A 15,096-nucleotide genomic window follows, 5' to 3' on the forward strand; every position below is an offset into this window, starting at 1 on the left:
CAGATCTTGCTCTCCGCGGTGCTGAGGCCTGTGCCCGGGCCTGCGGTTCCCCCGTTGCCCAGCGACCCCCCCGGCCCTGCTCCACCATGAGGCCGCCCCAGCCGGGCCGCCCGCTCCTGCTGCTGCTGCTGGTGACCGTCCCCTGCCCGGGGCAGCCCGGGGGACCCTGCCCGCTCCCCTGTCGCTGCCACCAGCGCCTGCTGGACTGCAGCCATGCCGCCCTGGCCCGCGTGCCCCCGGCCACCCGCCGCCGGGCCCTCTTCATTCTGTGAGTGCTGCCATGTTCCGCCCCACCAGACCCCTCCATCTTCCCCCCTTGGCTTTTTATCCCTGGAAACCCCTTCCAGGACACCCGAGTGGTGAAGCCAGGCCAGCCACACTGTTGTATCTTCTTGTATTTCCACCTCGGCAGCCAAATCTGCAGGGAAATGGGTTGTCCTGAGGGGTGACAGTGCCAATCATTTCTTTGCAGAGATTTCACTGGCAACTCCATTTCTTCCATCGAAAAACAAGCGTGGAGGGAATACCCGTGGGCTGAGTACTTGTAAGTATCCTTCAGCATTTTAAATGTGAGGACTTCAGTGTTTGTTTGCAACCCTTTTCTTGTGGTTTCTGAGACAGGGGTATGAAGAGCAACGGTACTCACACAAACCATTTCCACCTGAATTCACAGCTGAGCTGCTCAGCAAGGATGGACATGAATCCTTGGGGCTTCCTGGGGTGGAAAAATGCCCCCAGCTGTATCATTCCACGCCACAAGACCATCCCTCTGCCTATTTAGTCAATTATCAGGCTACAATTAACTTCTGCAGCCCAGAAGCAAGTGCCCGCTCCTGCAACAAGTATCATAGAATTATTTCAGTTGGAAGAGACCCTCAGGATCATCGAGTCCATCCATAACCCAATTCCAGCAGTAACCCATGTCCCTAAGAACCTCATCTAAACACCCTTTAAACCCCTCCAGGGATGGTGACTCCAGCACTGTCCTGGGCAGCCTGTTCCAAGTAGTGATGTTCTCTACCCCAAGAGATGTTTTAGTAAAGCTACTGTGGGATATTTTCCCCTTAAAATCCCTTTTTCCCCTGGTGTACAAGTAAATGTCTGTTTGTCTCATTGCAGAGTCCTCCAGGACAATGATCTGCGGGTGGTGAAGCGGCGTTCGCTGGAGGGTCTGCTCCTGCTGAAGCACTTGTAGGTACCATCCCCTGCCCACCATTTTTGGACTCCTGCTGATCACCCTCCCCTTTCATGTAAATTTGCTTTATTCCTCCTCATTTTCAGGCTCCAGCCCGAGCAGAGTGTCTTGCTACAGCAATAGCCCCTGGAGGGATGATTCCCATACAGGCACGGCGCGGCTTTCATTTCCCCAAACCAAACTGCAAGGAGGAGGCTGCTGCCCTTTCCCACAGATAGTAGATGACTTTTAGTCAACCCCAAGCTACCAGTGGCCTCCCACACCCTGGGAGATTGGTTCTGTTTAGCTGAGGACTGATATTTTTGGAGTGAGAACCACCTAGAACAAGGCAATTGTTGCAGTGTAGGCAGAGCCCCAGATTACTGATCACTCTTGAAATCCTGGCCATGCTGAGGTTGGGAGGTCTCTGCTTCAACCTCCAGCTCCGAGCAGGGTGAACCGTAAAGCTAGCACAGTATTTTTATGTTTTTAAATTAAAAATCAATGAGGTTGCTCAGAGCTGTACCCAGCTGAGTCCTCCCTCTTCCTGGGGGAGAAACAAACGTGCATCTTTGTCCACGCAATGTCACAGGGCCCAAGTGCTTGCTGTGATTTCACAACACTGGAAGGGAGCAGAAGAGCATGAGGGTGTTTTTCTCTGTGTTTTTCACATATTTTGGGGTTTCCTGTGCGGTGCAGGCAAAGGAAGTGTGAAACAAGAACAGCAAAACCTTGCCGTGTTCTCTGTCCTCTCCTTGGCTACTGTCATGGTTTCTTTTCTTATCTTAAAGACTAAGGAGTAGAAATAAATCCTGCCGTGGAGGCTCAGAGCTTTAGATTTACCTGAGTCCCGGAGGAGATGCAGGTACAGTTATTTCTCAGCACAAACCTCAAGTCAAATGTGAAAATACCACTTGTGTGAAAAAGCTGACGGCCCTGGCTTAGAACTGGCTCATGGGGGTCACGTTTTGGGTCCCATTCCTCTGTTATTAGCGCAGCCGAAAGGAGGACAGCGAGGTGCGTCACAAAACGTATTTGTACATCATTGCAAGTGTCTCAGCTCCATCACCATCTGCATTTGTAGCGTTATTTATTGAACTTGCATTTTTCCTGCAAAAAGGGAGGGTTTGTATTTTCTAGTACTTGAGCTGGCTTGAAAAGAGCCAAGTCCAGCGTGGTCTTGGCCTTTCTGGGATAAGCCAGCCCTAAGGCTGCTTTAAGCTGGGGAATGGTGGAAAACAACATAGTGGCAGCGCTGGAGCCCACTGCCCACAGTAGGAACCTTGTGCATCCATCTCCTCTAATTTTAGACACCTAATAATTGCCCAGGATTCAGCTAATTGGTTGGGCTCTCTTATTTTCCATGGGGAGGAACAAGCACTTCCCATTTACCCCAATGATCTTGGGAACCCGTCTGAGGAGGGGATGAATCACTCCCCAGACATATTTCTCTTGCTCTTTGCTGCAGAACAAGCCCGGGTGGCTCATTCAACGAACATTTTGATTTCTAAACCTCAGCCAGGTCAATCCTGTAGCAACTGAGTGTCTACAGAACTATGTGGGAAAGTGCCATTTAGGTCCCACCTTCCTTGTGCCCCTTCCAGGCTTCCATGATCTTGATTTTACATCTTTAATAGAGTCCCTTTAACATAATATTTTCACCAAACATAGTCCAGGAGGGAGGGATTAGGAGAATAATACCTTTATCATCACACGTGTGCTTACCAACCCATCCCTAAGCTCTCAAACAAGAGGTGCTGCTCAGGTTTTTCTGGCTGACTTCACCTATCAAAGGGAAAATCAAGCCCTAAAATAATTCTGGTGCGATCAGAAAAATCACCGAGGTGGAAGCCAGAGGGTTATCACAGGTTACACACCATGGCGAGCTAATAGCAGATATAAACACGGCATGAAATCAGAGCCGTGTAACATATATGCTGCCGGTGTCAAAGCAAATGAGCGTAAACATGACAGTGCAAACGTCATTAACATTTCGTGTTCTAATTTTAACAGGGATCTATCCTGCAACAAAATCCTGGCGATTGAGGAACGTGCTTTTGAGCCACTTCCTTTTTTGCAGCTTATGTGAGTTATTGAAGTTTCTTTGTAGTGTCTTTACTGAAGTCTGTTTGCATTTATAAACCCCCCCTTTTTTTCTTTTCGCGCTAGAAAATGTTCCTGTTATTTTTAGAACAATGACTAAATTTCTCCTGCGAAAAGACAGATCAATGCAGATGGTGGGGTGACCCGCAACAGGATGAGAGATCACGGCGCGGTTGTCCAAACCCAGCCATAATAGAAGCCGTTTCTTCAAGCCTCTTTGTATCCTGGAGCACAAATAGATTAAGCACATGTGCACTTCATTTCCTCTCCTTGACAGGTTAAAAAAAAAAAGAGAGAAAACAGCGGTTTCCTCCCTATTTTACCTTGGATTTGCATATTTCCGACAAATCAATACGGCTTCGCTCCGGCTTCCTGTAGGACAGAAATGATTCATTTTTGCGATTTTTCTTGTTTTTCCCCAGAAACCTGGGTGGGAATCTCATCACGCAGATCCGGAACGGCACTTTCCAGGCTTGGCACGGGATGCAGTTCTTACAGAAGCTGTAAGTGCAGCGAGGTCTGAGGGCAGATCGGTCAGAGCAGGGTGATGCAGGTGGGATGTGACGCAGATTTCTAGGGAAAAATTTAATTTTTCATATTTTAATTTAAAATTAAAGGGTCTCAAAAGCACCCACGAAAAGGAAACTTTGTTCTTTTGGGATCTAAGAAAACATGACTTAATCCGTAGTCAGTTCTATTCAGGGATAGAATCACCGTTTCCATCTGGACCTGAAATAATCACAGAATCACGGAGTCCCAGAATGTCAGGGGTTGGAAGGGCCCTGGAAAGCTCATCCAGTGCAATCCCCCCATGGAGCAGGAACACCCAGATGAGGTTACACAGGAAGGTGTCCAGGCGGGTTGGAATGTCTGCACAGAAGGAGACTCCACAACCCCCCTGGGCAGCCTGGGCCAGGCTCTGCCACCCTCACCAGGAACAAGTTGCTTCTCATGTTTAAGTGCAACCTCCTGTGTTCCAGTTTGCACCCATTGCCCCTTGTCCTGTCCCTGGTTGTCACCAGAAGAGCCTGGCTCCATCCTCCTGACACTCCCCTTTCCATATTGATCCCCAGGAATGAGTCCCCCCTCAGTCTCCTCTTGTCCAGCTCCAGAGCCCCAGCTCCCTCAGCCTTTCCTCACACGGGAGATGCTCCACTCCCTTCAGCATCTTGGTGGCTGCGCTGGACTCTCTCCAGCAGTTCCCTGTCCAGCTGGAACTGAGGGGCCACAGCTGGACACAATATTCCAGGTGTGGTCTCCCCAGGGCAGAGCAGAGGGGCAGGAGAACCTCTCTGACCTACTGACCACCCCCTTCTAACCCACCCCAGGTACCATTGGCTTCCTGGCCACAAGGGCCCAGTGCTGGCTCATGGTCACCCTGCTGTCCCCAGGACCCCCAGGTCCCTTTCCCCTACACTGCTCTCTAGTGTTAATAAGTGTTAAGCCAGGGCGTTTTGCCCACCAAGGGTTTATATACGTAAGGAAAAGCCCACAGTCTCCCTCTTCTCCTGAAAAGTGCAATACTTCTCACATTATACACCAAATAAGGTGGCAGAATAAATGATGAACGACAATTCCTGTAGGACTAGGCCACGACTTTGCCTGCCTGGATTCAGTAATAGCGTAAAAGTTTATAGACAGTGGAAATGTAAGAAAATACGGAGAATAAGACGCCAAAATAACCTCAAAGCAGAGGGAAGCAAAGAGAAGGTGTGAGTTGAGGAGGAAAGCGAGAAATATTGTGTTTTCCCCAAGAAGCACTTCTGGGCTTTTGCTCTTTTAGCTGGAGATAATCAAGACCTGCTGGGTTTTGTGCACTGGCCCATCAGCAGCTGTTCCTGCCTCCAGCCTTCATCCCAAGCGCTTCCTCACGCATGTAGAACACGCCAGTTTTTTTATCTTCGGGCTGAAATTTCCGATGTTTGTTCTCCACTTGAAAGGAAATTCTTTTGGGGCGGTTTGAGCAAAAATCGTTCAGCCCAATCCACATCTGCCGTCTATAAAAGCGTGCTGGATCCTTACCAGCCGTAAACCTCTTTACACCATTCGTACGGCAGAGAGGAGCCTGGAAAGGGGGATTTCAGTGACATTCCATACCAGCTGCAACAGGCACAACTCGATTTGGGCCTCTCTGATGTTCAAAAGGTAGAAATGCGAAGCCTGGCCAAGAGGAAAAACCCGCTCACAGAAACACTTTGCAGTGCTCTGGTGGGAATTCACTTTGATTTAGCTGTGTTTACACAATTCAAGAACCACTGGGGTTTTTTTTATTCCACAGTAAGTGTTTTAACCATCTCCCATTTCTCCAGTGCCTGTTGCATAGGGCCAGTTGATCTCGGCTTTCCAAACCCATGTGTCTATAGAAGAGAACATGTGAACTGGCCATCCCTATGTGTGCTCCCTGTCACCCACTTCCAGTGATGTGGTGTTGTCTTTTTTCAGGATCCTCAGCCAAAACCCCCTGTCCATTATTGCTGACACATCGTTCTTCAAGCTGCCTTCAGTCAAATACCTGTAAGTATTGACACTTATTTTACCAGGTTAATATTGATCTTTGTCTCTCGAGTGCCCTGCTGTGCGGAAAGCAGAGATCCAGTATCAAACCTCCCTCTTCTCCCAGCTTTATTCTGCTGGAGACACGAATAACCCAGCAAAGGACAAGTAATTGTGGTGGGTCCCCAGCTGCAAAGCAACCAAGGAGCTGGGACATAGACTTTAAAAACCAGAGGCTATCCCATGTTTTTGCAGAGATCCTCCCTGCTTGCAGCCACAGATCCCCTTTGCTTTCCACTCAGCGTATTTTCTCTTTTCACTGGTATAACCTCTCCTTCCAAGGTCCCAATGGATTCATCCTCTTGTCTCCCATCAACGACTGGAGCTGCACTCATAGGGGAGCAGGAGGAGGGTTTCGAGCTGGGGAATCCTCTCTGCATCCATCTCCCATGAGATCTGCAGGATCACCTCCTGATTCAGACCCTGTGGTTAGCAGCAATAAAGCAGAAAAGCGATGTGGTTTTTAACCGTTTCTGTTGGATTAGGCAGAAGTGAATCTCTCTGCCAACACCACAATCACCTACAAATTTGATGTGGTTTTTCCAATCCTTCCAGAGACCTGGGTGCTACACAAGTGACCAAGCAGACGTTACTCACGCTCCTCCTGACAACAATCCGCTTGGAAACACTGTGAGTATACAAGGACTCTGTCCCCTCAGATTGTAATTGCTGAAACAAGGGGTCTGCTTGGGAAATGAATCCACATGCCATGAAATCAAAATAACCCCAGGAAGCCTAAGGTTTGCTATTTACTTCTGAGAACCTCCCAAACTCACCTGCTGAGAACACAGAATTTCACCTTTTCCATGACACGTTCCAGGTGTTTCAAAGGGAAATTTTACATCAGGGTGGAGTGTGTTTCTGTTTGAAATTGTATTTTGAGACTAGTTCCATTTTCAAAGGTAAAATCAACATTTTGATGCCAATAGAGAAGCTTATCTTCTCCCTGAAACCTCTCTTAGAAATTAGGAGAACATATTTGTCCATTGGGACTGGAGCTGAGGGGAAGTTTTCCAGAGCTGTAGAAGAAATCCAAGCAAAACCGTGATGCTTTATCTGTGTGTTACCCGAGTTGGACTCAAAAATATGGATTTAGATGCTGCGTTTTTCTCCAATAACTTCTTATCTTTAGCAAACTGCCCAGTGAGATGTTCTGCTGCCTCTGCCAGGAGAAACCCACCACTGGAACCCCATGCAGGACCATCAACTTCCAGTGCGAGAGCCTGTGCAGCACCGGCGCTCCCCAGTGTGGTAGGCGTACCCATGGCGTTGATGTAGACATGAAATCTGCCTTGTTTCCTCTGGCTATAGGAGATTCTGTAGCACACTGGGGGCAGTTTTGGGCTCCTCACACCAGGAAAGGTCTTGAGGTGCTGGAGCGAGTTGAGAAAAGGGAACGGAGCTGGTGAGGGGCTGGAGCACAAGTGTGATGGGAACGGCTGAGGGACCTGGGGGGTTCAGCTGGAGAACAGGAGCTGAGGGGAGACCTTCTGATCTCTGAACTGCCTGAAAGGAGCTTGGAGCCAGGGGGGTCGGGCTCTGCTCCCCAGGAACAAGCACCAGGAGCAGAGGAAACGGCCTCAAGTTGCGCCAGGGGAGGTTGAGGTTGGATGTGGGAACAATTTCGTCCCCAAAGGGCTGTGGGGCATTGGAACAGGCTGCCCAGGGCAGTGCTGGAGTCACCATCCCTGGAGGGTTGGACAGATGGACATGAGGTTCTCAGGACATGGGGCAGTGCCAGGGGTGGGGGAATGCTTGGACTCCTTGATCTTGAGGGTCTTTCCCAACCAAAATGATTTTATAACTCCGTTTTGTGGGGGTTCTCAGGCAGCGTTGGCCACTTCGATGGCCTCAGTCCAGCCTGGTGGCTCCAGGCTGGTCCCAGGGACACTAAATCTTGGCAAAATCTCTAGAGGAGCTTGATCCATGTGAGGCCTCTAAATGAGCCCAAAGGGCAGCGCAGGCAGCTCAGGTGAGACCTGGGAGTGCTCAGTCTGTGCTCTCCGAGGCACAAACAGTTCCCCTTCGAGCGCATGACTTGGCAAAAACAAGGGTTGAAAATTCACCCGTGATTACACGTATCTTCTGTGTTAAATACTATCTTGAGAAGAAATAGGTCGCTGGGCTAAACAAACACACGAGCTTCCAATGCACACAGTGCATCTAGCCAAGGAAATCACCAATGCCAGGGACCGTTCCCAAGCGCTGGAAGCTCATAAACCCCCCAAAGTTCCCCTGACAAGCCCTGGATCCTTTTCAGTGCCACCAGACCTTGTCTAGTGACAGCTCAGCAATGAGAGGGGTCCCAGACATGGAACCGAGCACGGATGCCCCCAGGCAGGCTCTGCAGAAACCTCCTATTCTGCACAGTGTGTTGGAGCGGGGGGTGGGTTATAAAGGCTCCAAAAATTGCCTGGGTGACCTCAGAAAATCACCTGGTGTCTCTGCCACCTCACTCCCCACATGTAGGAGAGAGGACAGGACCCCCCATTTCCTTCGCAGGGTGTTTGGTGAACCCCCAAGCATCGTTATTCTCTCGTTAGCATGAGCAATGCACTGTCCTGCTCGATCTTTGCATGGGGTAAATATCGTCCTGTTGGAAGCAGAGATGAGCTGGGCGTCTGCAAATAGATACGGGAAGGTTTCCAAGGCCCCCAAGTAATTCCTTTTCAAACTGCACATGGACAAGAGAGCCCGACTTTGTTGTGAGTCTTGGGAAAACTGCTAAGCCATTTGGGGTTAGATACTTAAAGGTATTTATGTGTCAAATTTCCTACCGTTTTAACAGGGAAAAAAAGGCCAAAATACCTTTGTAATCTGTAAATATTCTTGACCGTGTCACCCTGCCTCTGCCGTTAAGCTATCTGCAAAGTAGGATTAGAGATAAGGAGTGTTTGCAGCCTTGGTGTAGGACTCTTGACTTATCCGAGCTCTGCAGACTCAGCGTGTGCCCTCCGGGTGCTGGGGCGGGAGCTCCCTGCGCTGTTTGCATCGTTTTGGGTCAAATTCCCCCATTTTCCACTTCTCCTAAGCCTGGGTGATGGGAGCTGCATCCATCAGCAAACAGTTCTGTGTTATCAGACAACCCAGAGGTGATTGAATGTGAAATACCCCAGGTTTTCCGGAGCACAGGGAGAAGGGCTGGTTGGGAAAACTGATCAGGGACAAACGCCGTGTCTTTGGGTAATTCTGCTTTCCAGGCTCACGCCGAGTTTCAAAGCCTCATGGTGATTTTAGCAACGCAGCGCTGGCTCATATCGAGCTGTGGGAAACGCTCCGACAGCAAATCCGTCCCCTTGGGATGTCTCCCACCAATCCAAACAGAGCCCTGGGAGACACCAGAAAAGAAACATCTATCTGTTCTGCCCGATGAGATAATCTGCTTGATTTAACATGACTTTTCACATCTGTAACACATCCACTGCTTCATTCACACACTCGCTTGTCTTTCAGACAAGCGCCTGCTGCTCGGGGTAAACCCTCAACGCTGTATTTTGGTGGAAAGATTCTCATGACGCTGATTCACTCATCTGCTCTCTTGGTGTTTTACAGCTCACACGGATCCTCTGGCAGAGGCACAAGGAGCAATAATGGAAGTGCCACGATACAGAAAACTGACCGCCAGCACGGTGTTAAACCTCAAGCCCAAGGAGGCATCGCTCGGAGTCCATAAAACCATAACACTCGCAGTCGTCCTGAGCCTGACTGGCACTGACGCTGATCTCAGTAACCTGAATAATCACATTTCCAGACCAAATCCACGTTCCCCTCAGCACCTATCCAGGCAGGGAGGCAAAAACAGCGAGGAGCTGGTGCTGCACATGGGCTGTACCGGGGAAACTGATAGAAGGAAACTCTATATTCTAGTAAAGGCTCTTGTGGCCGAACTCAAGAAGCAGCTGCACCAGCCTAAAAGCGTCGGGAGTGTAAAAAGCACCATCTCAACCCTGCCAGCACCTGCCGTGCTGACGGATGAGGTGGAGGAAGACAGAAGCACAGGACGGTTGCGGAAGCGGCGTGGTTTAAATTTGAACCCGGCAGCGTTAAAGCCCTGGGAAGCAGCTGGCAGGTTCAACCCTGCTGACAACGTCTCCATCTCCAGACATGGCAAAATATCCACACCTCCAAAACGTTTCCCTTCACGCTCCTCAGCAGCAGCCCCTCGTTTGCCCAGGCCTTTTAAGATTCGAGATTATTTAGATACTGTGGAACAGACCAAGAAACATCCCCCATCCGGTGAGTTGGGGGGTGCAGAAGATGCTGAGGAAGCACCATCTCCAAGGCAGGACGATGTTTGGACTTACAGGAAGCACAAGCAGGGGGACAGTAAATATCTGAATCAAAGTAATCTGCTTTTCTCCAAGCCATTTCGCAATGTGAATCTGGAGGAAGAGCCCACACTGATAGAAAGTAAAGCAGAGCAGGGACTAAACACAAACCAGCGTGTTTTTGATAACCTGTTGGTTAACAAGAACCCCCACACTGCAAGCAGCAGGTTAGAGGACGCAGCTGAAGAAGAGGGTTCCTCTGTAAAGGGGCATTTACCCGCCGCCCCTCGAACCACAGAAACACACCAGAAACAACAAAACGAAGGATCCAGTTTCCCGAACAACCCAGGGAGCTCCGCCAGCCCAGACGATGCGCTGGTTCAAGGAGACCTCTTTGAAGCCAAGGTCAACCACCACCTTCGCTGGCTCATCACTGAGGAAGCCCTGCGGGCGTTCATCACCCGCATGGCGCGGGCGCTGGGGATGGACTGCAGCGTCCCCAAGCTCCAGCCGGCCTGCGCAAAGCTGCTCGACAAGTTGGAGCTGCTTGTGAAGCTGCTCAGCGAGAGGCAGGACAAGCAGGAAGCCTCAGGGCTTGTGGGTCAGTGTCTCCGGGAAGGGAATGTCTCCAGTGGAATGGGCCGAGCTGAGTACATGGGCAGGAAAACCTCAGGGAAGGTAGGAGAGATGCTGGGCATTGCTGGATAGAAGCATTTTGGTTAAGAAAGACTCTCAAAATCATCAAGTCCAACCGTTCCCCACCCCGGCACTGCCCCATGTCCTGAGAACCTCATGTCCGTCTGTCCAGCCCTCCAGGGCTGGTGACTCCAGCACTGCCCTGGGCAGCCTGTTCCAATGCCCCACAGCCCTTTGGGGAAGAAATTGTTCCCAGATCCAACCTCAACCTCCCCTGGCGCAACTTGAGGCCGTTTCCTCTGCTCCTGGCGCTTGTTCCTGGGGAGCAGAGCCCGACCCCCCTGGCTCCAAGCTCCTTTCAGGCAGTTCAGAGATCAGCAGGTCTCCCCTCAGCTCCTGTTCTCCAGCTGAACCCCCAGGTCCCTCAGCCGCTCCATCACACTTGTGCTCCAGCCCCTCACCAGCTCCGTTCCCTTCTCTCCACTTGCTCCAGCACCTCAAGGGTTTTCTTGGCGTGAGGGGCCCAAAACTGCCCCCAGGACTCAAGGTGCAACATGTCCTTCTGCACAACACGGAGTGGAAGGAGCAACCTTTTCCCCTCCTGATTTTCTCTCCCTTTCTCCCTGCAGAAAGCACAGTACACCTCCAGCGACAGACTCCTGTTAGCAATAGCGGTGTCTGTCACCATCGTGATTAATCTGCTGCTGATGTGTCTCGTCGAGGTAAGGTGATAACTCATTTGACAGACAGCTGTCAGTCACGACGGAGCGCACAGGGGCAGGGCAGTGCCTCCCAGCACAGTTTTTGAGCCGTGGGGTGCTGATGTGAATGCCCGTGGGTGTCACAGGAGATACTTTTCCAACCTTGGAGCTTGCCTTGACATCCATGCAGCTCAGCACGGGTTCAAGCCCGATGGGCGGCTTGTCCTGACATCTGTCCTGACATCTGTCCTGACATCTGTCCTGACATCTGTCCTGACATCTGTCCTGACCTCTGCACAGCTTTTTTGCAGAGCTGTGGTTCCCTCTCATCCCAGCCTCTCCAACCAGCCCATCCCCAAGGTTTATTCCTAACACTATAGTCACCCCCCATGCTCTTCTCCTGACCCGTTTCTGCTCTACTCGCACCTATTACTTCCAGCCACACAGGAATTTCCCTGCGACCTTCCATCTCCCCAAAACTGAGTCTTTTTGTGTGGTACAAAACAGCCCCATGTGGGTCAGGGCAGCGCAGGGGTCCATCCTCCCTTTGGGGCCCTTCTTGGTAAAACGAAAAGCTTTTATTCCTTTAAAAGCCAACCTGCGTGTGTCAGGGGTTAAACGGGAGGGGAGTGCCCTGCAAAGCAGATAAGAAAGGCAGACAGAAACATTGCTGAGATTAGGAGAGCTCTGGGAGTGCAGGTCATTCGGGAGGCAGGGAAAAGTAAGGAGTTGGGAAGGGAGGATGGGCTCTTTCTAAAAACACGCGTGCTGGTACAGACTTGCACGGGTATATAACAGGCTTGGTTAGAAGAAAAATCTTTTGGCCTCCTTTGTATGGAGGACAAAATCCTGATTTTAAGAGTGTCTCTTTCTCTCCTTCACCAGGTTTACTCCTCAAGACATTCAGCCGCTTCCCACCCCCAAAGCGCCGGTAAATCACGACCGAAATGGTAATTACTCCCAGCGCCGTGCTGTGAACAGTCTTTATTCAGAACAGCACCCAATCCCCAGCCACACGCGCCCATCTGCCAAACTCACCGGTTGATGATTAAAACACATAGATTTTTTAAGAGCCCCAGAAAAGGGATCCCAAAGCATGAGTGAGCAGCACAATTGTATGCTCACATTGTCACGCCAGTGATGCTGATAGAATCATAGAGTCAAAAAATCATTTTGGTTGGGAAAGACGCTCAAGACCATCGAGTCCAGTGGTTCCCCCACCCCTGGCACTGCCCCATGTCCTGAGAACCTCATGTCCGTCTGTCCAACCCTGCAGGGATGGTGACTCCAGCACTGCCCTGGGCAGCCTGTTCCAATGCCCCACAGCCCTTTGGGGAAGAAATTGTTCCCCGGATCCAACCTCAACCTCCCCTGGCGCAACTTGAGGCCGTTTCCTGATGTGGTGAATGTTTTGGCCATGCAAAACTGTTCTCTGGTGACACCTCTGCCCCGTTTGTCCCCATAGGGGGTGATGAAGCGCTCGCTCCAGGCCTCTCCGGGTACATTTCACACCCAGCACTCATTCCCAGCCACCTCAGCCAGTGCTGTCCCCTCCTTTGAGGCTCCTCATCTTCCTTAGGGTCACCTGAAATGTCACCCCTGGCAGGCAGAGCCTCCTGCCCTTGCTTATGGACCAGGAATTCTGGGGTGATGATGCACAGAAGCCATTTTTCCCCCCTTTAACCCGCTAAATCCCTATATTTTGCAGTGCTGTAAATGCCCCTTGCCCAACTCCTCCAGTGACAGTGAGCAGGGACCTTCCTGCCCACAACCACCAGCTGCCTTCATGTTTTATCCTTCTTTTCCGTTTTCTTTTTCCCAGTTTCTTTCAAAAACTCCTGCCATGGGGATGGGGCAAGAACAAGGAGGACGTGAGAGAGCAGGTAAAGCAGGGAGCACGTGCCGGGGCTCTGCCCTCAAACCGCAGCCCCGGCTCTTCCTCACCCTCAAACCTTCGCTTTCCAGGGCTCGCCCGTGTCGGATCCGAGCCAAACCAAACCCCAGTGGCTCAGAGACCTGTACCTGCCCCTCGATCCCCAGCAGCTCAAATCCATCGCCGAGCTGTACGATGGAGACATCTCAGACGAGGAGGAGATGTTCAACAAGTTCGAGCTGAAGTAAGTGGGATGGCGAAGATGCCTGCGCTTATTGTTTAGCTTTTGTTCTGATGTAGGAACTGCTGAGGTTTTCCTTGGATCTTATTTCCTTGGATCTTATTTCCTTGGATACTTTTTCCTTGTCTGTTATTTCCTTGCTTTTATTTCCTCTGATGTTATTTCCTTGGATACTTTTTTTCTTGGCCGTTACTTCCTTGAATATTATTTCATTGGAAGTTATTTCTATGGCTGTTATTTCTATGGCTGTTATTTCTATGGCTGTTATTTCTATGGCTGTTATTGCCTTGGTTGTTATTGCCTTGGCTGTTTCCTTGGATGTTGTTTCCTTGGATGTTGTTTCCTTGCTGTTGTTTCCTTGCTGTTGTTTCCTTGGATACTTTTTCCTTGGCTGTTACTTCCTTGGATATTGTTTCCTTTGAAGTTATTTCCTGGCTGTTATTTCCTTGAAAATTATTTCCTTGGCTGTTATTTCCTTGGATACTACTTCTTTGGATTCTTTTTCCTTGGGTATTTCCTTGGATGTTGTTTCCTTGCTGTTATTTCCTTGGCTGTTATTTCCTTAGATAATGTTTCTGTGGGTACTTTTTCCTTGGCTGTTATTTCCTTGGCTATTTCATTGGATGTTGTTTCCTTGGCTGTTATTTCCTCACTGTTATTTCCTTGGCTGTTATTCCCTCACTGTGATTTCAGCTGGATGCCCACAGCACCCCGGAAAAGCTGCGACCCCAGGGAAATGCCATTACCCGCAGACCTGATTCCTCGTCCTTCCGCCTCCAGCGCACCCCAAGAGCTGCAGATCTGGTCCCACTTCACGGCAGAGGACGCTCCGGGTGGCCACGTGGTCAGGGTACCCCAAAACTCACCCTGGCGGGACGGGGAGCCCTTGTAGGGCTGGGTGCAGCCTCCCTGGGCGCGTGGGACACGCTGCTGCGGGAGGGACGTCCCCATGGGGGACATGTGGGCTGGGGGCTGCAGGATGCGAGGGGCTGCTGGGGGCGTTGGGGGTCCCTGCGCACCCCAGGATTGTGTAAAGTTGTCGTTTGTTCAGCGGCGGGGAAGAGCTTCTGAAATTACCATTAAAACGTGCAGGTTTTTCACACAGAGCTCGTGGGTGTGCACATGGGTGTATGTGCGTGTGTATGACTGCATGTGCACACACGTGCTCGCACGTGTGTCCACGTGTGTGTGTGTGTCCATGGGTGTATGCACACGTGTGCATATGCGTGAGTGTGAATGTGTGCACATGTGCGTGCATGTGTGTGCATATTCATGTGTGCGGACATGTGTGTGCAAGGGTGTACGTGCATCTGTGTGCATGAATGTGTGTACATGTGTGCACATGTGCTTGCGTGTGTGTATGTGCACATATGTACATGTGCCTGTGCATCCATGTGTGTACGTGTATGTCAATGTGTGTACACAGGTGTGTGTGCATGTGTGTATATGTGTGTGCATGCACGTGTGCACATGCATGACTGCATGTGAATGTGTGCACATGTGCTTGCATGTATGTGCACGTGAGTGTGCATGTGTGTATATGTGTG

The 15,096-nt window shown here is 50.5% G+C and overlaps 1 protein-coding gene across 1 annotated transcript; it reads left to right on the forward strand.

Annotated features, from left to right (window-relative positions):
* The first annotated feature begins 86 nt into the window (after window positions 1-86).
* LOC110363123 (leucine-rich repeat-containing protein 37A-like) lies at window positions 87-14,653 on the forward strand. Its single transcript, XM_065039462.1, has 14 exons — window positions 87-268; window positions 473-544; window positions 1,120-1,191; window positions 3,188-3,259; window positions 3,700-3,780; window positions 5,720-5,791; window positions 6,386-6,460; window positions 6,963-7,081; window positions 9,383-10,776; window positions 11,364-11,456; window positions 12,321-12,385; window positions 13,258-13,318; window positions 13,401-13,552; window positions 14,243-14,653. Exons 1-14 carry the CDS (start codon window positions 87-89, stop codon window positions 14,439-14,441), a joined length of 2,709 nt encoding a protein of 902 aa, XP_064895534.1. The 3' UTR covers window positions 14,442-14,653.
* Window positions 14,654-15,096: the final 443 nt, after the last annotated feature.

This window comes from Columba livia, chromosome 23, assembly GCF_036013475.1.
Source record: "Columba livia isolate bColLiv1 breed racing homer chromosome 23, bColLiv1.pat.W.v2, whole genome shotgun sequence".
NCBI classification, from domain to species: Eukaryota; Metazoa; Chordata; class Aves; order Columbiformes; family Columbidae; genus Columba; species Columba livia.

Bases quoted from the DNA above. Each gene is read 5' to 3' on its own strand.
- LOC110363123 (XM_065039462.1), top strand. From the start codon at position 87: ATGAGGCCGCCCCAGCCGGGCCGCCCGCTCCTGCTGCTGCTGCTGGTG. The intron at 6,461-6,962 runs GTGAGTATACAA...TCTTATCTTTAG, and splicing joins ACAATCCGCTTGGAAACACT to CAAACTGCCCAGTGAGATGT. The intron at 13,553-14,242 runs GTAAGTGGGATG...CTGTGATTTCAG, and splicing joins TTCAACAAGTTCGAGCTGAA to CTGGATGCCCACAGCACCCC.